Genomic DNA, 24,271 nt, shown 5'->3' with positions numbered 1-24,271 from the left:
GTAAATTCAGTCACTTTATTTTTCCATTTCCATTAGGTTTTTTGGACAGACACATAGAAGCATGAGATTTAATTTTCAGTGTGAAAACCAGCTTAGCATGGTTTTACGTCAGATGCATCTGTTTTCCAGAAAGCAAAGGAACTGTGCTCTGTTTGGGGAGAAAAAATAAATACTCTAAGAGAAACAATCATTTCTTAAATTTGTTAAATAGCCAAGCCAAATCAAATACATTTTATAAACGTGTAGGATAAATCTAATTATATGAATGAAAGCATTCCGTGTGAGGTTTAAGTGATTCGAGAAAACATCAGGGAAAAGAAAGAGCAATCATTTCTAAGCGAGAAAATGAAAGGTTCTATATAATTCTGACACTCAAGATTAAAAGAAAAAACTGCAACAGCCCTTTATTTATTCCCCGGTGTACCCACAGCACTCATCTGTCTGCAGACCATAGGAGAGAACAGCCTGAAGAAATCTATTAACCAAGCTCTGTTTGACTTTTTAAAATTACCCTCTGACGATCTGTCCTAGGATTATCTGTCAGTTTTAACATGTAACTCCGCACCAGGGCTCTGCTATGTTTGAACAATAACCGTGTATGCGGTGCAGTTCCGACTATTTGTAATTAGAGTGAAAAGAGCTGTCAGGCTCAGCTTTGAGCACTCACTGCCGTGTGTAAGATTTCTAATCATCAAACCTACGAGTTGGGTATTGTTTGCTGGTTCTCATTTCCTCCTCTGTCTCTAGCTGCCCACTTCTCAGACCTCTCTCTTCCCTAATCTGCTCCAGGCTGTGTCCTCTGCCAGCTGATACAGGGCTGACAACATTCTAGAAGCATCTCCAAACCTAGATGCAATCATAGCTTCAGCCTCTGGCTGGCTCCCCCGTTGTGGCAACAAAGGTATTTATTTAGACCTGAAACTAATGGCTTAAATGCTGATCATTGTACACTCCTTTATCTCACACAAACACAATGTCATCTTTCTTTAAATGTTTTGCTCTAATGAATATTTTTCTCTAATGGGTATTTTTCAAACTCCAGGAACTGTCAAAAGAGGGAAAGAAATGTTAGATCTGTAAACCAATGACCATTGACTTGAATTACTTTGTAATTTGGGGTGAGTTCGTTATCATTTGGGCTCAAGAGGTGGTAAATATTATTATTCAATATTCCATTCAATATCATTATTATTCACGCATAATCTGGAATTATACACCATGGCATAATTTAACACTCATCAAAGGAAGCCACAATCCTGAGTTTTAAGGAGAAGAATCGGAAAGGAAACTGGAAATGCCAAATGCAGTTACTGCTTCATCTTGCTGTTTCCTCCCATCCAACCCTCCTTTAAAACTCCAGTGGCCAAACTGACATGGCTTCCTTTAGTCATTGTGTGTCAATAATAAAAGTATAGATTATGATTACTCGACTGTTAAAAAGAATGAAGTGATGCCATTTGCAGCAACGTGGATGGGCCTGAGATGGTTATACAGAGTAAGTCAGACAGAGAAGAAGAAATATCTTGCAACACCCCTTCTATGTGGGATCCAGAAAGAAATGATACAAACGAACTTACTTACAAAACAGAAACAGACTCAGAGGTAGAGAAGGAACTTATGGTTGCCAGGCGGATGGGATGGGAGAAGAGAGAATGAGGTTGGGATGGACACGTACACACACCTGTATTTAAAACGGATCACCAACAAGGACCCGCTGTCCAGCACAGGGACCTCTGCTCAGTGTTATGTGGCAGCCTGGACGGGAGGGGAGCTTGGGGGAGAATGGACACATGTGTGTGTGGCTGAGTCCCTTCGCTGTTCACCTTAAACTATCACAACATTGTTAATCGGCTCTATCCTAATACAAAGTGAAATTTTAAAAAAAAGTACTGATTATGGCCAGGGCAAGGGAAATGCCAGCTAAACACTCCAGCATTAAACTCACCCTTGAAGCATTTGGGAATTTCAATGGTGCCGTCTATGCACTGGGCATCTTCTGTGTAGCTGCACTTCTTTTCCTTATTCTTGCAGAAGAAAGAAATTTTTTGGCCATGCAGCATTCCATTCTTAAATTTGTTCTGGATAGCTACTCTCTCTCCTTCGTATATCACAGTAGCTTTTTTAACAGATAACTTACAAGAGGCTGAAAGAGACAATATTTGTAGTCAAGACAGGACTTCATTTACTCTTTCTTAAAGAGAATGTAACATCAGAACCACTAGATGAGTAGACCTGAAACAAATGCCTCAAGATAAGAAGATTCTAAGAAGGTGCATAGTGAGTAGCCTCAGCATCACTGCCAACTGCGGTTCTTTATCAATAGGAGCATGAGCCATGGCTTCCAAGGTCACCTTTTCTTCCCCTGGAGTAGCCACGTGAGAAGGTCGGAGCAGAAGCATCAGGCGCTCTGCTTCCCTGGGGGTCCAGGGTTAAGAATCCGCCTTGCAGTGCAAGGTCGGTCCCCAGCAGGGGGAAGACCCCACAGGCCCTAGAGCCCCTGCTCAGCAACAAGAGAAGCCACCGCAGTGAGAAGCCTCACCCCGCATCCAGGAGTAGCCCCGTCCGTCCACTTCTAGTAGCAGCTAGGGAAAGCCCACGCAGCAACTAGGGAAAGCCCACGCAGCAGTGAAGGCCTAGCACAGCCAACAAATAAATACACCGTTTTTTTAAAAAAGCGCTTCTATCAGATACACAGACGGAGAGAACTAATGTATGGTTCCCGAGGGGGAGGAACGGGGAGGAACGGGGGGGAGGAGTTGGGAGACCGGGGTTGACATATATGCACTATCGATACTTTGCATAAAATAACTAATGAGGACCTGTTGCGTAGCACAGGGGAGTCAACTCAGTGCTCCGTGGAGACCTAAATGGGAAGGAAATCCAAAAAGGAGGGGATATGTGTCTGCGTGTGGCTGAGGCGCTCTGCTGTTCAGCAGAGACTAACGCAACATTGTAAAGCAACTGTGCTCCAATAGAACATTTTTAAAAAGACCCTGCTGTTTCAGGTAAGCCTCCCCTGCCCACTCAGCTCCCATTCACTGAACGGGCACACCCCCGAGCCAAGTGAGTGTCGGCTGGTAACAGCTCACAGATGCTCCCTGGTCTGAAAAACGGCTTTCAGCCACCAGGAGCCTCCTCTCCCAGGAGAGCGTGCACGTCAGCCCAGGGGCAGCCCACAGCCTGTGCAGACTCACAAGGGGATCAAGATAAGTCCCTTCGCCTCTCCATGGCATCAGCAGCCCTGTCCAAAGCTCCTCGGGGATTAAACTGAAGTTACACTCTAGCTGAGACCACATCGTTGTTCCAGACATAGGCCCTGCGTCTGCAGCATCAGCATCACCTGGGTACCTGGTAGAGACGCTAGTTCTCAGGTCCTATTCCAGACCCAGCGAGTCAGAGACTGTTTAAACAAGCCCTCCGGGTGCTTCTGAGGCTTGAGCACCCGTGTCCGGCTCCATCCTACCTGCCTCACTCTCTTTTTCCCGAGACTCAGTAAGTCAGCTGCGTTTGAATCCCTGTCTCAGGCTCTGCTTCGAGGGGACCCCAACCTAGTCACTGTCCATTTTGCCTAATTTCCTCCCAGCCCACAGCAGCCTGAGCAGAAACACAGCGCGCACCTGATCTTCTCTGCAGCAGCATGACACGGGCCAGATCAGGGAGCGCTGACGCTGAAGGAACCAGCTTCTCAGGGAAAAGATGCCCCGAGGGGTGATCCTTCAGCTGAGCGGTCCTGGTACAGAATCAGGCCAGGTTCAAGCTGAGTAAGCGGAGAAACAGAGAGACAAGGAGACCCTGAGGCCGTAAGACGTGGGAAGAGTAGCCGCGGTTCCTGACTTCGAGTTCCAGTCCTCATTTCCCCAGACTCATGGTCCATACGGTCTCCTGTCGCCCATTTGTAGTTAACCACCGTTTCCAGGAACTCGCTTGACTGTGCGGTGGGGTTTTGCCCCAGTGAGAAGACTCTTGACTAGAACCAAGCGAAACAGGATGGTCAAGGGCCAAGACGTAAAAGCAGTTGCCAGACAACCTTTCACCACGTTATCGAGGCTGCAACAGAAACGCTCGTCTCGTGCAGGCAGGAGGGACCGCCCGGTGGTTAAGAACCTGCCCCCCAGTGCAGGGGCCGTGGGCCGGGTTCCTGTTCAGGAGACCAAGAGCCCACACGCCGCAGGGCAGCTCAGCCTGCACGCCAAAACTACAGCGCCCGAGGGCTGAAACTGAGACCCGATGCAGCCAAAAATGAATAAATGAATAAAGTATATAGCTTTTAAATCTCAAACAGGCTTGCTAGGCGTGAAGCTTCCCTGTGTTCATGTAAATCCCAGTAGCTGTGAAGCAAGTCTGAGAAACAAAGTGGAAGACGATTGGAACAAGAAAACGGCAAGTGAAGGAGAATCCCTGGATGACCCTGGAGGCGGTTTGAGGCCCTGCCCGTATCTCACACCTTTACAGCTTGGCTGTGCAGACCAGTTTCCAAATTTGCTGCATTCTACGTCTTCCGGTCCATCCAAGGAATACGTTTCATGGCAGCCAAACTTGGCGGTGTCCTTGTAGTAGAGCACTGGATTTGCAGGATAGTTCACAAAGCCATTGTCTGGTCTTGATGGGAATGGGCATCTTACTTCTAAAAAGTTTAAGCAATAAGCCAAGTTACCATAAACCGTGTGGGGTCCAGTGATTATGGAATACTTACAAGCTCCTCTCTTACACCAGTGAATCACTGGGTGATTCCTGTGACTAGAATACAATTTCTGGGGACCTGGGTGCTTAATTCTGTCCCTTTTATCTTATCCTTGTGAGACCCTGGGTGTTAAAATAGAAACAACAACACTTTGAAAGTAAATTAATGCATTGGAGAAGGAAATGGCAACCCACTCCAGTGTTCTTGCCTAGAGAATCCCAGGGACGGCGGAGCCTGGTGAGCTGCCGTCTATGGGGTTGCACAGAGTCTGACACGACTAAGGCGACTTAGCAGCAGCAGTAGCAGCAATGAGTTACCAAGTTCTTTGGGCTTTCGTATAATCCCAAGGTATTATTTATTGCAAACTTCATCTCCACACCGTCTAAGATGGTGGGTTTGAACGAAAGAAAAGTCTGTCTCTTTTAATCAACAGACCATGAAATTAAAACAGAAAGAGTGCCTCCATGCACAGTAGAACACTATTATTTGGATTTTAAATGTTAAACCTAATTCTTATAACTGTCTTCAGACTATACAAGAAGCCAGCATGAAATACAGAGAAAAGTGGTGCTGCTCCGGGGCCTTCTTAAGAGTCCCAGCGGTAGAGTCCTAAACCCACAGCCCTCTTTGTTCTTGTTGTTCAGACACTAAGTCTGCCCAGCTCTCTGCAACCCCATGGCCTGTAGCACATTCAGGCTTCCCTGTCCTCCACCATCTCCCAGAGTTTGCTCAAGCTCATATGTCCATTGAGTCGGTGATGCCATCCAACCATCTCATCCTCTGTCGTCCCCTCTTTACCACAGAAAACCAGGCTGGATGGGGGAGCACAGCGCTTCTGGAAGGTAGTCCAGTGCGATGGTTCAGGATACAAAATCCAGGCACTTCCCTGGCCCAGTGGCTAAGACTCCACGCTCCCGAGTTCCACCCCTGGTCAGGGAACTGGACACCGCACGCTTCAACTAAAAGACCCACGTGCTGCAGCTAAGACCCAGCACAGCCAAATAAATAAAATGGAATTTTTTAAAAAAAGAGTACAAAATTCGGAGTTGGGCTGCTTGGATCAGTTCTGGTTCTTCCACAAATTGAGTGCAAAGGAATGTATGAGTCTATAATAACACTAAAGAGAAACAGTCCATGGAAAAAAAACTTTTCCCTGTAGAACTCCACGTAATGAATATCAAAGGAAAGATAACATTAGAAAGCCACCATTTTGCAACCTCCAATGCCTCAGCTGACTGAGTCCAAGGGTTATCAATGGATGCTGAAATGACTGCTCAAGAGTGGATGTTCATATAGCCTCCAACTACCAGCCACAGGGTGTGCACTAATTCCAAAGAGGAAGAGATGCTTTTTTTACCAAGAGAAGAAGGGTGTGCCCCCTTGACCAAGGGATCACCTTACACCTGACTGGCTGACTGACGCGTTGTGCCTCTGCTGTGAGGGAGTGCATCCTAAAACAAGTGTTAACCTGAGCCTAATCATGAGTAAACAAGCAACCAAATTCACATTCTGGAAACTTCTAAAGACAACCAGCACGCACTCTTCAAAAACATCAGTGAAAGATAACTGAAGAGGCAGAGGATCGTTCTTAACACAGGACGAAAGGAGATCAAAGAGATGTGACGACTAGACAGAGGTGTGGTTCATGATCAGATTTCACACAGAACAAGCCATGTGCGTGAAGGAACTTCCGGATCAGGTGGGCAATTTGCATATGAAATAAGTATTGCTAATTGTATACAGTTGGTTAAATTATTATCGTTAGTAATTCCAAACATGTTAAATATCTTGGGTACAGGGCTAACATAGGAGAATCTCATTGTTATTAGGATGTTCTTGCTGCTGAAGTGTTCATGGGTAAGTGTCATGATGTGTATAACTTTTTTTCAGGAGATTCAGGGGAAAAAGCATGTCTATGGAAAGAAAGAGAGAGACTGTCACAACATGCTGATGGCTGACACATCAATGTAAATAGCTGAAAATAAGAAGAAAAGAAAGAACCCATGAAGAATCCACTACTTAAGACTCGGGAGAACTAAATGAGATGACATATGCATAAATAGCAGGAGACCAGTGTCTAGCCCTGAGTTAAGTCCCCCAGAAGGTGCTAGGTAGTAGTAGTAGTAAGAGCTGCCCTGTGCTAAAAGTCCTTCTGTCGGCGTCACTCAGCAGATGCCTGTACCATCCACTACGGGGGAAGGTAAGAGTCTTTACCACTCCTCGTGTGCATGATAAATTCTATAACCTGCCTGCTCAGTATGCAGTGGACAAACTCAAAGATAGTAATGCGACGTCCCTGGTGGTCCAGCGGTTAGGACTCCATGCTCCCACTTCAGGAGGCATGGGTTCGATCCTTGATTGGGGAAGATCCCACATGCCACATGGCCAATAAATAAATAGACAAATAAATAAATATAGCAATGATGAGCCCAATTAAAGGAGAGAGAATTTTCATATATATTTTTAAATCAAATATTCTTGTGATTCTTAAATTTAGGTAAAAACTACAAAAGCTTATATCGATCTGACTGCAACCCAGTTTTTCACCTTAAATCTCTTGAAAGTAAAGTGAAAGCTTTAGTTACTCACTCATGTCTGACTCTTTGCAATCCCATGGACTGTAGCCCGCCAGGCCCCTCTGTCCATGGGATTTCCCAGGGAAGCATCCTGGAGTGGGTTGCCATTTCCTTCTCCAGGGGATCTTCCCGACCCAGGGATCGAACCCAGGTCTCCTGCATTGCAGGCAGATTCCTTACCATCTGAGCCACCAGGGAAGCCCTAATCTTTTTGGACTTCCCAGTTTAATCCAGGCGTCTCTTCACCAAACTCACTGTAACATTCAGCGGTCCATGCTCACGCCCTGTTCTTCCCTGCACCCCGCCTCCCACTCTCCCCCTCCTGTGGCATGCCTGCTCTCCCCCCTCCTGTGGCATGCCTGCTCTCCCCCCTCCTGTGGCATGCCTGCTCTCCCCCCTCCTGTGGCATGCCTGCTCTCCCCCCTCCTGTGGTACGCCTGCTCTCCCCCCTCCTGTGGCATGCCTGCTCTCCCCCCTCCTGTGGCACGCCTGCTCTCCCCCCTCCTGTGGCATGCCTGCTCTCCCCCCCCGTGGCGTGCCTGCTCTTCCCCCTCCTGTGGCGTGCCTGCTCTCCCCCCTCCTGTGGCGTGCCCGCTCTCCCCCTCCTGTGGCGTGCCTGCACTGTTCCCCACTCCACCCCCACGTCCTCCTCCCAGGAGCTCTCCCAGGCTGCTCCAGACTGTCCACTGCATTGCCTCTCATCACCCTGAGCTAGAAGCCAGGTCTCTCTCACCCGGTACCCTAAGCCCCAGGCACAGAGCAGAGGCCACGGTAAACAGGCCATTCAGAACCCTCCAGGAGGGCAGAATCTGCCCTCCTCTGCAGCGGAGAGACCTTGCACTCCCACGACTGCTTTGCCGCATCACTGCACTTACCCCTGCATTCTGGCAACTGCGTCCAGTTCCCATGTTCTGTGCAGGTAACGGTATCACTTCCAAACATCGCGTGGTGTGGCAAGCACTCAAAGACTGCCTTGCTGCCATAGAAAGAGTTGTTCCCGGCCAAAGGCTTGTAAACGCTGAGTTTTGCAAACTTGGGTATGGGTGGTGGAGGACAGGTTATAGCTGAAAAAAGAAAGAACTGTCATTTGAATGAACATTGTTGAATCTTTTTTAAACAAAATACTCTTTATGGAAGGAAAAAAATCCAAAGATTAACTTGAGAAAACACAAAATTTGATCAAATGCCAGGGTAACCACAGTCCATTGGAGAAGCCAAGGAAGAAAATGTGATCGGAAAATCAGACGTCTGAGCCAGTCAGAAAACTGAAAAATGAAGGGAATTTAAGTTTTGCCATCACCGATTTGCCTGTTGCAAGACCACGTTGCTTAGGTGACCAAGTGTCTTGGAACGAAATGCTACCTTGAAGACGTTTCTCGGAGTCAGCGTCGGTGAGGGGCCTCACCGAGCCAGCATCCTGCGATAGTTATGGTGACAACAGGTCACCGTGACGTCTGAGCGACACCTCGGTGCTGGAGCAGGTTTGTTTGCTCCTGCTGAGTGCCTCCCGCTTTTGTGCTCTCTCTGCATGGAGCTCGTACAAGTAGCTTCACGCAGGGACGCAGAAGTGGGTTGTCATCCTGTACTAAGTGGTCTAGAGTTTCAATGCTAGGGTTAGGGCTTGTCATTCCAAAGGGGCTGCTCCATCTTCCAGAGTAAGAGACCAGGATGGGGCTTCCCTGGTGGCTCCTTGGTAAAGAATCCACCTGCCAAGGCAGGGGACACGGGTTCAATCCCTGACCCAGGAAGCTCCCACGTGCTGCAGAGCAACGAAGCCGGTGCGCTCCGCAGCCTGTGGTCGAGACAGAAGCCGGTGCGCCCCGCAGCCTGTGGTCTAGACAGAAGCCCCTGCAAACGGAAGCCCGCACACCGCAACCAGAGTAGCCCCCACTCACCGCAACGAGAGAAAGGCCCACACAACAACCAAGACCCGGCACAGCCACAAACCAATCAATAAAATCATTTTATGAAGACATCAGCGTGAACAGTCCCAAAAAAGGTGAGCAACCATCTCAGGGAGCTGGGACTGGGGAGTTTCAGCCTGTAGATCTCGTATTGGTAAAACCAAGAACGTCCCAGGCCAACCAAGCGGGCACCCTCCTGGAGCTGGACCCGGAGACTCACGGGCACAGACAGGAAGGTCTGGGCTCCACTTTCCTTCCTCAGTGCATTTCGCAGAATTAGCTCCTTTCAGATAAAACCTGCAGAGGGAAAATTGAACCCATTAAACTATAGAGTCATCCACCCACGGCACCTCAAATATTTTTTCCATCAGGCAGGGCTGCACATGAATACTATTGGCTTCTCTTCCATCTTATAATACTGTTTTCCTGAGAGGCTTACATTCCTCTAAGGCTCAGCAAGCCTCCCAGCCTAGAGCTGCAGGGCAATTGCTGAGGCATGAGAGGGTTCCCTCACCGCTGGGTGTGGAGGCCCCCCCCCTCCAGTCCCCAAAGCCCTGGGCTCCAACCAGCTGATCAGGGTAACGGCTTCCAATCCAAGACTCACTTCTTTTTCAGGGATCACAAAAGTGAATCAAATGAGTAATCTCTAATACTCATTTTCTGAGAGCCTGCTGGCCCAAATGTGTAATAATTTGGGCTGTCACTGCAGTCTGTTAACATTAGAAATGTGCCATTGTCCTTGAAGACAATGTGTTCAAGGTCACTCATCAAGAAGCTACTGATACAGTGGTGTTTTAGCTGAAAGGACTGCATCTCTTTTCCACACACAGTATTTCTTAATCTCTAAGCACAAACAAGGATCCTCAGTGAAATCCTGCCCGACCTGGCAGCCAGCGGGCTGTTGCCTGGGCCACTGTGCAGTGTTTGCCCGTGAGGCGGATGAGCCGGTGGCCCTCCGGACATGCCTTCTCCCTGGGAGGCAGTCCTGGTGAGGAGGAGGCGTTTCCACGCCATCGCCCTCCACAGAGTTCTCTTCTCCTTTGTGCTCAATCGCTCGGTCGTGTCTGACTCTTTGCAACCCCATGGACTCTAGCCCACCAGGCTCCTCCGTCCATGGGATTCCCCAGACAAGAGTACTGGAGGGGTTGGCATGTCCTTCTCCAAGGGAATTCTCAACCCCAGGGCTCGAACCCACATCTCCTGCATTAGCAGGCGGATTCTGTACCATTGAACCCAGGTCACAGTCCCTCAAATTAGCCTAAAGCCCAAGTCTGATTACTAGAATACTTTAACCCCCAAGCCAAGATTTGGCCAAGAGATTATAAAGAATTATCACTCAGCTTCAATAATTTCAATGTACTCCTTATATGAGTAGCTAATCAGGTGCAGAAAAATTAGATAGAGCATCGACTTCTTATTTCACTAACTGCTGTATTCTCCCCCCCACCTCCAAGACCACTGTGGATTTTTATTCAGTGATCCGTACTCAGCAAGTCCAGCCTAAAGACTGGAAATAAAATAGGGGCCAGCCGTGACGTTCAGCTTAAGGGGGCAGGAATGCGCGGCTTCTGAGCCAAAAGTCCTTACCCGGTGTGGCAGGAAAAGCTGATCGTGTTGGGATACTCAAACGTTGTATAGCGTACAGTTCCATTTTCTAAGATCCCAGCAAAAGGACATACTCTGGCTGTGATTTAAAGATAAAAACATCAATTTCTAGTTACAGAATTTCCTGTTAAAATAAAAACGTTTAAACTCATTTCTATCTTTTGGTCCAGTGACTCTACTGATAACTTTTCTCAGAAGTTGACTCAAAACAATCTAAATGACACAGGCACTGAGGCATCCACTGTTGTTACTTCTTGTTTTTTTTCATTTGTTTGTTTTTGGGGGGGGGTGTGCAGCGTGCAGGATCTTAGCTCCCAAACCAGGGAGAGAGCCCACGCCCCCTGCAGTGGAAGCACTGGCCGCCAGGGAGGGGCCTGCACGTTGTAACTGTTAGTTACAACAACAAAAACCCAACGGCCCAAATGTCCTCTATGTCGTTGTTTAGTGACTCAGGTGTGTTCTATTCTTTTTCGACCCCGTGGACTGTAGCCCACCAGGCTCCTCTGTCCATGAGATTTCCCAGGCAAGAATATTGGAGTGGGTTGCCATTTTCTCCTCCAGGGAGTCTTCCCGACCCAGGGATTGAACCTGCATCTGTTGAGTCTCTTGTATTGGCAGGTGGATTCTTTGCCACTGAGCCACCTGGGAAGCCCCATAATATTATATATATTATGTGTAATATTGTATATATTATGTATAACATTGATTTAATATAATATGTTTGTATTTTATTAGAAATATAATTTGTAATGTCATATCCACTTCTCTTTTCGCATCTGCAGTGCTTCCCTCTCCTTTTATCACACCAAGTCTCTTTTTAAAATCTCCCCTAGCTAATTCCAGTTGTTGTGGCTAATTCCCACCCGACCTTTTGTGACCCCATGGACTGCAGCATGCCAGGCTCCTCAGTCCGCCACTGTCTCCCAGAATTTGCTCAGATTCATGTCCATTGAGTCGATGGTGACGTCCGGCTCATCCTCTGCTGCCCTCGCCTCCTGGCTCCCGGCAAACAGCTCTGACCGTCCGCAGTCTCTTCTCCCATGAAACCCACCCCCAGCCCCATGGGCCCTCGTGTTCCCCCACTGCCCCCCGCCCCGCAGCTCTGCTGGCCTTCTGCACCCAGGGCTGGACAAGGTAGGTCATCTCCCCGCCAAGTGCAGATCTGAATGAGCGGAGACTGTGCGGAAGGAGGCTGACGTACGTGTGCATTTCAGCGTGTTGATGGGCCAGAGTCCTGTGAGCGGGCACGTAAACCGCCGGATCCCTCCCCGGGACACGTAGCCCGGCTGGCAAGAGAACACTATCTGCTCCCCGGGCTCATAGGACGGTTTCAGTGGAACCACCTTGGAAAATGGTAACTCATCTGGCTTGGGGCAGGCTGGAACAGAGCAGAAAGCAGTTGGTTGAGAAATCCATATTTGCCTTTTTAAGTTTAGCTGGCCCACACAAATGAAAAGCATTTAATGCTAGCAAAATACTTACACTGAGCTCTGCACCAAACAGTTGACACAGGCCGTACCCCAGCTAATCTCCTCAGCAGCTTTTAAAGGCGGTTAGGTCTGTTATTCCCATTTCACAGGCCAATACACTGAGGCTTAAAGGTGCTAAGTATCTCGCCGAGGAGTTTAAGCATGGCTCCATCAAACAATTAGCACCAATCCAGTCTCCCCAGAATCCACCCTGTAGAGAATTTAGCTAATCCCTATGGGCCCCTGTATTTACCAGAGGGTTGAGTGTGTACTCAGTCGTGTCTGACTCTTTGTGTCCCCATGGACTGTAGCCTGCCAGGCTCCTCAGTCTGTGGGATTTCCCAGGCAAGAATACTGGAGTGGGCTGCCGTTTCCTTCTCCAGGGGATCTTCCTGACCCAGGGATCGATCCCACATCTCCAGGCAGGTTCTTTACCACTAGTGTCACTTGGGGAGCCCAGGATTGGATACGTTTTTTTTTTTTCAAAAGCCATGAGTACTTACTTCGTCCTGCGACAGCAACATGGCAGAGAAAACCTGACAGCAAGATGAGCAGTGGGGGAATCATTGCGGTGGGTCGCACTGCCCTGCCAAAGTGGCTCTCCTCTCCTAAGGGGAGAGCTGTAAATACTGAAGGGCTTAAATATTAACCATTTGGGGGTGCACTTTTATCTCTGTAAATAGAAGATAAAGGATCACGGTTCGAAAGGAACTCCACACCTACCTTCTTTAATCATTGACTTTTCACTTTGGTGGGTCTGTGTGAAATCTTCATAGACGGTCTCTGCCTTGACCGCACGTATGTTAATGGTGCGGAGTGGCTCGTTCTTGCCTCTGAGACCATCCCGGTGGTCCCAGCTTGCCCGGCCTTGGGTCCAGACCGTTGCTTTCCATCCTTGGTGTGTGTAGTGAGGGCTGGAGAGCCCAGAGCCCGAAGCACCTGCCCCAGCCCTGGCCTCGGCATGTAAACTAAGGACCGTCAGCTACTCTCAGGCTTCCTCTCCCCACCTCTGAAATGACAGTCCAGGCTCCAGTGCCTGGTTCTAACGAACATCTTCACGGAGGCAGCAGAGATTTTAACTCCTAAAACACTCGGCATCTTCTCTCGAAAACTGAGTGCTTCCTCTTCTGTCTTCAGTAACAAGACCCTCCTGGTAGCTGCACTCTCCTCTCACACCAGATCAACACAAAGTCCCGCTCATCCATTCTGAAGCCTTCTCTGATTTGTTTCAATAGATTCCCAGCTCCGTTTGGGGCACTGGAAAGCCGATGTGAAATTACAAGTCCGGACACTAAGAAGCACAGGCAAGCAGGAGAGGACGGGTGTCCAGGATGCTCCAAGAGGGCTCAGAGGGCCACTCAGGACCCCTAGTTCTGCGCATCATCCGGTCTCAGGGACTGAATATACACGTGGACAATGGCTAGACAGCATATAAAGGCAGAACTCTGACCACAGTCGCTGGAGCAATCGGGGGACGTAGGCCCACCAGAGAGGACCAAGTCTGTTGCTGTGATCAGTCACATAGGATGTCTGCCTCGCCCACACAAAGCCCTGCCATCAGGGCCTACTCGAGGCTTTCCATTTTCATCTGCAGTAAAGCTTTCCCACTCCTTTAACTGATTCTGGGTCTCTGCCAAACACGATGATGTCTGACTGCCTTCCGACAGCAGGCTCTGAATAAACAGCTTTGCCTGTTCTCATTTGGGTGATGGTGTTCTACACCCAAGTCTGAAGTTCCTGGAGACACATCGGTTTGAGACATGTTCTTGGCAGACGGTGACTCTTGAGCGATGCTGCTAACGAACGTGGTGTTCCGTGATGAGGAGAACAGTGTGCGCTACTAACATAAAACAAGGCTGGTCCTTCCTCTCTTGTGATGGTCACAGTCTTCTCTCTCGTTCACACACACACATGCGCACGCACACATACTCCAACTTCTTTTTCTTTTTTTCTTTTTAAATTTTTACAATATTGTGATGGTTTCTGCCGCTCAACAACGTAAAATCGGCCATAATTATAAATATATCCCCTCCCTTCCTGCCTCTAGGTCATCACAGAGCACCAGGCTGGGTTCCCTGTGTTCTGCAGCAATTTCTCCCCGACTCTCTGCTTTACACCTGATGATGTGTACGTACTGATGCCACTGATGGAGCCATTGTAGGGAACAGTATGGAGAATCCTTAGAAAACTAGGAATAAATCTACCATATGACACAGCAACCCCACTACTGGGCATATTCCTGGCTACCTCTTCTAAAGAGAAAGATTTTTGTTGTCTAGATCACCCACAGGCTTGCTGTTATTGTGGAGAATTCCTTCAAAGAGTGGAGAAGAGAGAAAATGAATGAAAAGGGCCAAGGTGTCCTATATAATAAAGAGCTGAGCTGGATGGAGGAAGAGAGAGAGAAACCTATAGGCTGGGTGCTGGGAGAAGGAAATTTGGAGAAGTTTGAAATTGAGAAGAAAACAGTTTTGGCAGCAGGTGCAAACTGCGCTGTGTGTGCTGTGCCTAGTCACCCAGGCGTGTCTGACTCTGCAACCCCACAGACTGTAACCCACAGGCTGCTCTGTCCATGGGGATCCTCCAAGCCAGAACACTGGAGTGGGCTGCCATGCCCTCCTCCAGGGGATCTTCCCAACCCAGGGATCGAACCCAGGTCTCCCACATTGCAGACAGATTCTTTACCATCCGAGCCGCCAGGGAAGCCCCAAACTAAGTGATTAACACTGCGAGGACCAGTGATGAGATTATTAAAAAAATATTTTTTTGAGTCATTGACAACAGCTCCTATTTGCCAGCTACAGAACTTTGGAAAATGATGCAAAAAACAGTAATAGCAGGAAAATGAAGAAACCACTAAATCCAAGTTAGTTCAAGAGCTTTGGAGGAGAATCACGTGGGTTTTTTTTTTATTTTTTGGCTAATAAAAATTTCCTTTCTTTGTAAAATGAAATACAAACATAATGGATGGTAATCTGCAATTTATAAATTATAATTATTATTGCTATTAATTCTAAGTGCCTCGCCTTTTGAACATGTCAGAATTACAAGATGTTCCCAGAATCTGCATAGACACACACACGCATCTAATGAAAAGCCTTGTGATGAGCCTTAGGACGAGATGCATTCATCCATCCTCCAGTGTGTGGTGTGTTTTTGCTGTAACTTTAGCACCAGCTGGGTGATGTGTAGTCATATCTATCTTCCTTTCCCTATGGTTTAACTCAGTAATATAATAACCACAGAGCCGACTGATAATCGATGTTAAATGACATTTTAACACATTTAAACTTGCCATTAAAGTTTAATTTGGCAGAGCAAATGGAAAGACCATTAAGACAAAAATCCAAGGAATTTTGACAAGTCAAGTGCCTGCTTTGTACTGTTAGGGTTTATAATCATCACTAAAGACTAGACAACCCTTGGATTTAATGTTGCACTTAGGATATTATGTTTTCTTAACCATGAACAAGAATACAGAGCCACATAGACACTTGGGTTGAAGAATATGTCTCACAAGAGACATAGGACCTTGCTCGTAAAACTCTTAATGACTTGGAGGGTGGGTGAAATAGGTGAAGGGGATGAGGAGGTACAAACCTCCGCTTATACAATAAGCAAGCCATGGGGACACAGCACAAGAAATACGGCTGAGAATATTGTAACAACTCTGTACGGGGGCGATCACCTCATAATGCGTGCTCACGTCAAGTCACTGTGCAATAAACCTGAAGCCAGCCTGATATCATATATCAACTATATTACAATTTTTTAAAAAGGGGAAAAATTCTTAATGACTTTATATCCTTTCCTCCTCTACTTTGTAAATTAACTATCAAGACCTAGACTCAGAGTCCAAGGTTTTGTATTCCTGAAATCACATTGCATCACATGTTCAAAAACTTTATTTACTTCACAAGCAGAGACTTTGACCATAACATTAAACATTTAGCAATAGTTTAGATTTTTTAAAAAAATTTGGAAGTTCTCTCTGTCTGGGTTAAGAGTCTAACTCCTATTCACCGATAAGCCCTCAGTGGAAAGATGCAGGTGTCTTTGCTCCAGTGACAGCAAAGTGGATCAGAAACTATGAACACACTCACAGAGAGGCTGAAGGCACTCATCGCGAGCTTAGTGGGCTTGGCCACACGAGTCTAGAAATGCCTAATTAGCCTGTGTCTGCACTGAGACATCTTTGTGCAAATTCTGGGATCCCCTGCTTGCAAATTGCTTTCACCTCGTAGCAGCTAATATCTTTGTGGACATAGGTGCCTGCTCAGTCACTCAGCCATGCCTGACTCTTTGCGACCCCATGGACTGTAGGCCACCAGGCTCCTCTGTCCATGGGATTCTCCAGGCAAGAGTACTGGAGTGGGTTGCCATTTCCTTCACCAGGGGATCTTCCCACCCAGGGATGGATCGAACCTGTGTCTCTTGTCTCCTGCATTGGCAGGTGGATTCTTTACCACTGAGCCACCAGGGAAGCCCCAGCTAGTATCTTATATACTGCAATTTCTATTATCTAGAGTGGTTATTCTTAACCTTGGATGCACAGTATAATCTCCCAGACTGTTTTAAAAAAATAGAAAAACCGAACAGAATTTCTGAGGGGACAGTCCAGGCATTGGGCTTTTTTAAAGTCCCAGGTAATTACGATTGCAGTGGGGGTTAAGACCCATTGATTCGGCATGTCAGTATTTACCTAAGTTCTACTGATAAGGTTCTACCACATAATCCTCTGTCTTGCCAATGTGAGATTACCTTTTATACTTTCTATAGTGTGTGACTCCTTGGTCACCTGTGAATTACTTCCTAGATTCCACAAATTCAGTCTTTCTTTTGCAAGTATTCCCCGAGCCCTTATTAAGCTGTACTTGGCAGTTGGCATTGGAATTTCAGAAAAACACAAGTCTTGACCGTTGTCTGCAAGGAATTCACAGTTTTCTAGGGCTGAACGCTGCTGGGGCGGAGTATTTCAGGCGAGGAGCAGGGGAAACGGGGCTGGGGAGGGCGGAGGCCGGGATGACAGAGGCGCCTCAGACGCCGCGGTTCAGAGTGTGAGCCTTCGTGATGGCGGCGCAGAAAGGCCCGCAGTCACGCGAGTGTCTCAGGAAGAACACCGACCGCAGGGAGGAGGCGGACCGGGGCGAGGCCGGTGTGGGAGAGAAAGGGGCGGGCGGAAGCAAACTCCGGGCACGGCTCGCCCTCTCCCACCCTCGTTCTCACTCCACACCCGCCTTGCACAACCTGGCGCGTCAGGGAGCAGGAGACACTCTTACGAAACTGGTCACGTGCCCGCCGGCCGTGACGACGCTGAGGAGCGGCCGCTCTCCTCAGGCGGCTTCGGAGAGAGCCTCCTATTTCCCAGATCCCGGCCTGAGGCGCCGGGAGACTGGCCGTCTAGCCAAGGACTGAGGACTCCCCTCCGGAACCGCTGGGGATGTTGCTGGGAGGATTCATCAACCTCGAGGTCCAGGTTCACACTCGGGGTGGACAGTTCCCACCGCGGGGATCCAGAGTCTGTGGGGGAGAAGCGGAACCAGAGGAGACGAGCCTGTTACACGGTTCCCGGCGGGTGACTCCGTCAGGCAGGGGACGAGCCCACCGCCGTGGGGAGTGTGGTGTCCCGGGCGGCGCCAGAAGCTTCCATCAGGGTCCGCCGGCGTCTGCGCCCTGCTGACTCTGCGTCTTATAACCGTGGCCTCGGGGGCAGCCACAGCCTACGGCCAAGTTTCCACTCTAAACCGGGACCACGGCTTCCCTGGTGGCCCGGTGGTTAGTACGAGCGTCCACCGCAGGTGTCATGGGATTGATCCCTGGTCGGGGAGCTTAAGATCCCACATGCCACGGGGTGCAGCCAATAAATAAGTAAAAAATACATCGCCGCGCACATAAAACCTACTTCACGTGCCTGTGGTCAGGATTAAATAGAGTTCACACAGAGAACTTAACAAAGCGCCCTTAAACTGAGTGCTCGATGGCATCTGGCTCTCGTGAACATTCTTCTCAGCATTAATATCAATGCCTCAGATGTCTCACAGCAAAGTCCTGGAAATGCCTGTACAAAAGCATATTTTTTTGTGCACGAAGGCACCAAAACACAAATAGATTTCAGTGAGACTCACTGAATTGGTCCTCATGACCAGAAACCACAGAGAACGGGAGACAGAAAGAAAGAATGACGTGCACTCCAGGCCTGCTGTGAACTGTGAGCGGTGCTCATCTCTAGGCAGTAAAATACCGGCATTTTACTTTCTTCCTTTTTTTCAATACATCAGATTTTTGTATTATTTTGTTTTTACCGATTTTTAAAATCTCATCAATAGGTAAGACAGAAAATCTATTTCCACATTTGGGGAAAAATAAGATATGTCTGTATGAAAATACACACACACAAAAGTAGGGATGCAATTCACACACGTTTAGTAGCTTCCCGGGAGCTATTTACCAAATCTCCCAGTTCCCTGCGTCAGGAACTCATATGGTACAGGAACTAGTACACGTTTCCCCCGAGATTCAGTGGAGTCCTTCTTTCACCCCCGTGGTGTCTAGAGGCCACTAGAAGCCCCAGCCAGTCCCTACAGAGTTCAGTCTACTTTGCCCTCAGTCCGGCCCTGATGTGTAGGTTGGGGCTCACCCCCAGCTTCCTCCCTTTCCCTACTTCACACAAAGTCCCAGGTTAGGACAAAAGGCCGTGCCATTCTGGAACCCAAAGAAGAGACCCCTGGGTGAAGAGACCCCACACACAGGTGTGACACACGGGGTGGGAAACCACACTGTGAGACACCGGCTTCCACACCAGAATGGCCTCACCGCTCCAGATGCCGGAAGGGAACGCGGGTGAGCACGTGAGGGCCCGAGAATAGAGTGCTGAAAGCGCGTTTGCTGATGATCCGACGTGGAAGAAAATGAAAAGGCAGCCAGAGAAACCGACACGACACTTCCCAAGAAGTTCTCTGATGAGCTCAGATATAAAAAGACCATGTTAAAAAATAAAGATAAAAATGGATGGAAGGAGGGGAATATTACGTGGAATGAATCCATGTGCAGCACAAACCAAGTCTGCAAACCGTCAGGACCTCAGCTGACCCCAGCGCAGGACAAGTAAAAGTCTGCAAAGACAACCAAGTCTGGGGGTCAGAATAGGAAGAGGTTGGTACATATGGAAATTGTGTGTATCTTCCTCATTATAAAAGGAACGTTGTATTGTTTGCATAAATCTGGAAAACAAACCTATGAAGTGAAGTGAAAGTCGCTGAGGCATGTCTGACTGTTTGCGACCCCATGGACTGTACAGTCCATGGAATTCTCTAGGCCAGAATACTGGGGTGGGTAGCCATTTTCTTCCCCAGGGAATCTTCCCAACCAAGGGATCAAATCCAGGTCTCCCACACTGCAGCCAGATTCTTTACTAGCTGAGCCACAAAGGAAGCCCAACAAATATTTAAAAATCCCATAACGTCTCAGACTGCCCTGTGGTTCACTGGTTAAGACTCTGTGCTCACAATGCAGAAGGCACAGGTTTGGTCCCTGGTCAGGGAAGATCCCGCATACTGCAAGGCCAAAACAAACAAACAAACCAAAACTCAAAAATGTCTTCCAAAAAAAATCTTAAAACCTCACAATGTAGAGTTAAGTCATTTTGGCATTTTCATGTATCAGAATCAGGGCCATATTCAGAATATGATTTGGTGTTTTAGTTTCCTGTCATAGGTGCTTTCCTGGATCATTATTTTATGCTCTCCAAGTGTGCTCCCTGAAAGTAACTACGTACTCTTCCATTGTCTCTACTTCAACCATCTCCCTCTTTTGGACACTTAGCTGGTATCTTGCAACATTATGAATAACCCCACAGCTAAGTTCTTTGACAAAATCTTTGGATAAGTTTCTTCCTTAGGATCTTTTTTCTAGAGGTGGAATTACTTGGGACAGAACATTTTTAAGACTCTCGATATATATGCTTGCTGCCTTCCAGAAAGGTTAGCCTCATTTATTTGACAATGTTTAAAAGTTGTAAACACAGTGCAATGCTAACCGACCCAGAGGGGGCTCTGTTCTTTAGTTTTTAGTTTTCATTTGGCTTATCCAACAAAGAAAATTATGCTTACACCAAAAAAGGTAAAATACACCATAGAGATGGAATTGAAGCTTTGCTGGAAAATCATTTAAGCAACCAGCTGTCCCAAATGCATTTCAGGGCTGTCAACCCAGGAAAACATATCCCAGGTTGCGTGAACTTGTAACTGTGACCGCAACATCACTGTCATCAATCTTTACATTATGGGATAACAAGGAAGACAATCCAGTACCACGGGCATTTTATTTCAAAACACACGTGTACAACATTTTGATCTGTGTAAAGAAAATACAGAAAAATACTGGAAGTTAATGCACCAAAGTATGAAGAATAATTCAGTTAGGAAGAGATTTTTTGTCTTGTTTACTTGCCTATTTCATGTAGTATGTTTGTATCTCTTGGTGGTGGGAGAAAAGGGAATTTTTTTAAATGATATGCAAGAAAGATCCCTGAAGACACAGGAGGAAAACCAATGGATTGTGACTTTTGATATAAATCCACAGCTGGTAAAAATTATTTAAGAAGATGGTTTGTGTGCATTTTGATGAATGGGAATGATCACTAAAAAGTATGTGATCTCTTCCAACAGGTTACAACAAATAAAGCCCAGTTCTGTTTCTGACATTGTTTTAGGAGAGTAAATAAGGAGAAGTGCTTTCACGATAATGTGCAAAGCAACTTGTCTTTTAATAGTGCCCTTGGTAATAAGATGGGCTTCCCTTGTGGCTCAGCTGGTAAAGAATCTGCCTACAATATGGGAGACCTGGCTTCGATCCCTGAGTTGGAAAGATCCCCTGGAAAAGGGAAAGGCTACCCACTCCAGTATTCCGGCCAGGAGAAGGCCATGGGCTATATCGTCCATGGGGTCGCAAAGAGTTGGACTCGACTGAGCGACTCTCACTTTCACTTGGGAGTAAGATGGGGCTTCCCTGGCGGCTCAGAGGTAAGAAACCTGTCAATGCAGGAGACACAGGAGACACGGGCTCGACCCCCGGCTCAAGAAGACCCTCTGGAGAAGGCAATGGCAACCCACTCCAGTATTCTTGGCTGGAGAATCCCACGGACAGAGGAGTCTGGAGGGCTGGAGTCCGTGCAGTTGCAAAGAGACAGACACGACTGAGCGACTGACACTACCCCTGCCGCTCCTAGCGGTGTTCAGTCGGCTGAGCAGCCGCTTGGACGAACTCTAAGTGTAAAGTTCTGCTCAGTAACTATAATATGAAAAATCAAGTCCCAGGAGGTTTGATTAGCTCTGATGGGTCTAAGTCATATGAAAGTAAAGAAGGCTTGGGTTTACCATTTTTAAGAGAGTAAGAGGCACAAATGTGCCCCAGCAATATGACTTCCTGCTGTGTGTTTGTGTTATTTTTTGACTGTGTGGCTTCTGGGATCTTAGTTCCCCAACCAGGGATCGAACACAGGCCCTCAGCAGTGAAAGGGAGGAGTCCTAACCATCAGACCACCAGGGAATTCCCTTACTGCTGTTTATTCTAAATTTAAATCTTTAAAGTGAGTATGGGCTCCCCAGTAGCTCAGTTGGTAAAGAATCTGCCTGCAATGTAGGAGACCTGGTTCGATTCCTGGGTCGGGAAGATCCCCTAAAGAAGGGATAGGCTACCCACTCCAGTATTCTTGGGCTTCCCTGGTGGCTCAGATGGTAAAGAATTTGCCTGCAATGCACGAGGCTTGGGTTTGATCCCTGGGGTGGGAAGATCCATTGGAGGAGGGCATGGCAACCCCCTCCAATTATCTTGCCTGGAGAACCCCCATGGACAGAGGAGCCTGGTGGGCCGCAGACCACAGAGTCATAAAGAAGCAAACACGACTGAGTGACTAAATACAGCACAAAGTGAGTGTGGACAGCCAACAGTGCTGATTTAGACGGACCCCTCAAGTAGCTCACGGATCTTAAGAAACATTCTTGCAGTATCTCATTACACAACCATCACAAATGCATTAAGGGCCTTTATAGACGATTTCCCTGGTCTCCCAGGTAAAAATAAATCCAACTGGTTGTTTAGCTCGTCTGCGGCGTTTGTGGTTGCCTTCAGTCTCTGCGTGTTCTCACGTTAGCTTCCTCGGCACAGAATCCCCTCCTTCGTGCATTTGCTGAGAAGCCGTGGAAACAAGGGTCCTCGCCGTCCACACAGGAAACACACTCTTCCATCCTCGCGGGTCATTTTATGAAAAGATGATAATTTAGAAAACTTTCCAGACGAAATCTATAGAATGTTCTCCTCTGTTCAATCCTTTCAATAAATTGGACGAAGAGTTGAAAAATTCCATAAATTGAAAAAGTTGCCGTACAGCAGAGAGAATGTGGACAGAGTTGATAGCGAAAAAACAGCCCATCAGCTGGAAAGCACAGGATAAATTTCACAAGATGCCTGTAAATCTCAGTGGGTAGGTTGATTAAGTAGGGGACAGAGCCGTTCTAGCTTGAAGAAATTCTAGATGCTTCTACAGACCACAAGCTTAGCCTGATTCAACAGTGACCCAGCTGAAATACCATTAAATTAGACTGTGTTCAAAGACACGGACCAACAATTCAACCTTGGACACAATTGCTTTGTCTGATCAGACCGAAGTCTGGCTGTTTGCAAAGAACATATTGAAAAGTCAGACCCTCTGAAAGATTAAAAAAAAAAAACAAACACAAAAACCTCTGAAAGTCATGTAGTAGAACAATAATTCAATGAATTGTGGATGTTTACCCTACAGAGGAGAGAAGACGTAGAAAATTGTCTCCCAACATTTCAACAGCCATTATGTAGAAGAAGTTTTAAATTGGTTTTCAGTTGTTCCTGAGGGCAGAACCTCACTTAACGAACAGCACTTATAGAGAAGAAGGATTCTATGTTTCAAATAAAAGATTTTTCAGCAATTGGATGGTTTATTCAAGAAGTGGTGATATCATATGATATTTGTCTTTCTCTGGCTTACTTCACTTAACATGATAATCTCTAGGTCTATCCATGTTGCTGCAAATGGCACTATTTCATTCTTCTTTGTGGCTGAGTAATATTCCATTGTGTAAATATGCCACATCTTCTTTATCCACTCATCTGCAGATGGACATTTAGGTTGCTTTCCTGTCTTGGCTATTATAGATAGTGCTGCTATGAAAACTGGGGTATGTGTATTTTTAGAATTACGATTTCCTCCAGGTGTATGCCCAGGAGTGGGATTGCTGGATCATAGAGTAGCCCTGTTTTTGGTTATTTAAGGAGCCTGCATACTGTTGTCCATAGTGGCCGCACCAGCTGACATTCCCAGCAGTGTAGGAAGGTTAGCCTTCTTTTACAAACAGCTGCCTGGTATACCCATTGTGTGGGTAAATCATGATTTATTGAACCAGCACCCTAGTGATGGGCGTTTACCTTGTTTCCGTCTTCTGCTAGTGCATACAGTGGTGCTGGGACGTCCTTTGACACGTTTCTTTGTGCACATGTACAAACACATTCATAAGATGAATTCCTAAAAGTGGAATCACTAGATGGAGGGTGTGTGCCTTTTAAATTTTAATAGATATTCTCAAACAGTCTTCCGTTGGAATTCGGCAGAGAGGATGGAATCGCCTTTCACTGAGATCGTAGCAATTTCACAGCCACCAATAATGTATGAACGCTGGCAGTTTCAACTCGGCCTCGTGGACCTTTCCTTCCGTGAACACCAGATGGCAGAACAGGCCCTGATGTGTCTGCCACGGGTGACTTGCAGACAAGCTGCAAAGACTTGAAGCCTCGGTTTTGGTTCTGTTGACTCAGATTCAGTGTGTGCATTTGGCCAACCAGTGGTGCATTATTGAACTTCTGTGGCTAGAGATGTCTTGGTTCATCGGGAATAGCAGATGGCAGCCTGTGCTTCCCCCCCCCTTTACTTGAAAGCACCCTAAAAAGATGCTCATCTTTGGTCCACAATTCTTCCCCGTTACCCAGACACCACCTTTTCTCCAGCAG

The 24,271-nt window shown here is 47.2% G+C and overlaps 1 protein-coding gene across 3 annotated transcripts; it reads right to left on the bottom strand.

Moving 5' to 3' along the window:
- On the bottom strand, nt 1-17,940 carry APOH (apolipoprotein H). Of its 3 annotated transcripts, none has more exons than XM_081580775.1 (8): nt 16,997-17,940; nt 11,968-12,144; nt 10,749-10,845; nt 9,382-9,458; nt 8,133-8,321; nt 4,445-4,624; nt 1,946-2,143; nt 1-148 (listed from the first exon to the last, which is right to left on the bottom strand). In XM_081580775.1, the coding sequence occupies exons 1-8, from the start codon at nt 17,121-17,123 to the stop codon at nt 93-95; spliced, it is 1,101 nt and encodes a 366-aa protein (XP_081436901.1). In that variant the 5' UTR covers nt 17,124-17,940; the 3' UTR covers nt 1-92. The 3 variants fall into 3 exon arrangements, with proteins under 3 accessions (XP_081436901.1, XP_081436904.1, XP_081436903.1); XM_081580778.1 differs by lacking the exon at nt 16,997-17,940 and adding an exon at nt 12,959-13,738; XM_081580777.1 differs by lacking the exon at nt 16,997-17,940 and adding an exon at nt 12,739-12,809.
- Nucleotides 17,941-24,271: the final 6,331 nt, after the last annotated feature.

This window comes from Giraffa tippelskirchi, chromosome 3 (assembly GCF_054371585.1).
Source record: "Giraffa tippelskirchi isolate mGirTip1 chromosome 3, T2T-mGirTip1v1.2.pri, whole genome shotgun sequence".
Lineage (NCBI taxonomy): Eukaryota > Metazoa > Chordata > Mammalia > Artiodactyla > Giraffidae > Giraffa > Giraffa tippelskirchi.
The sequence above is the reverse complement of the archived record's forward strand: the minus strand, read 5'-3'. Positions and strand labels throughout refer to the sequence as shown.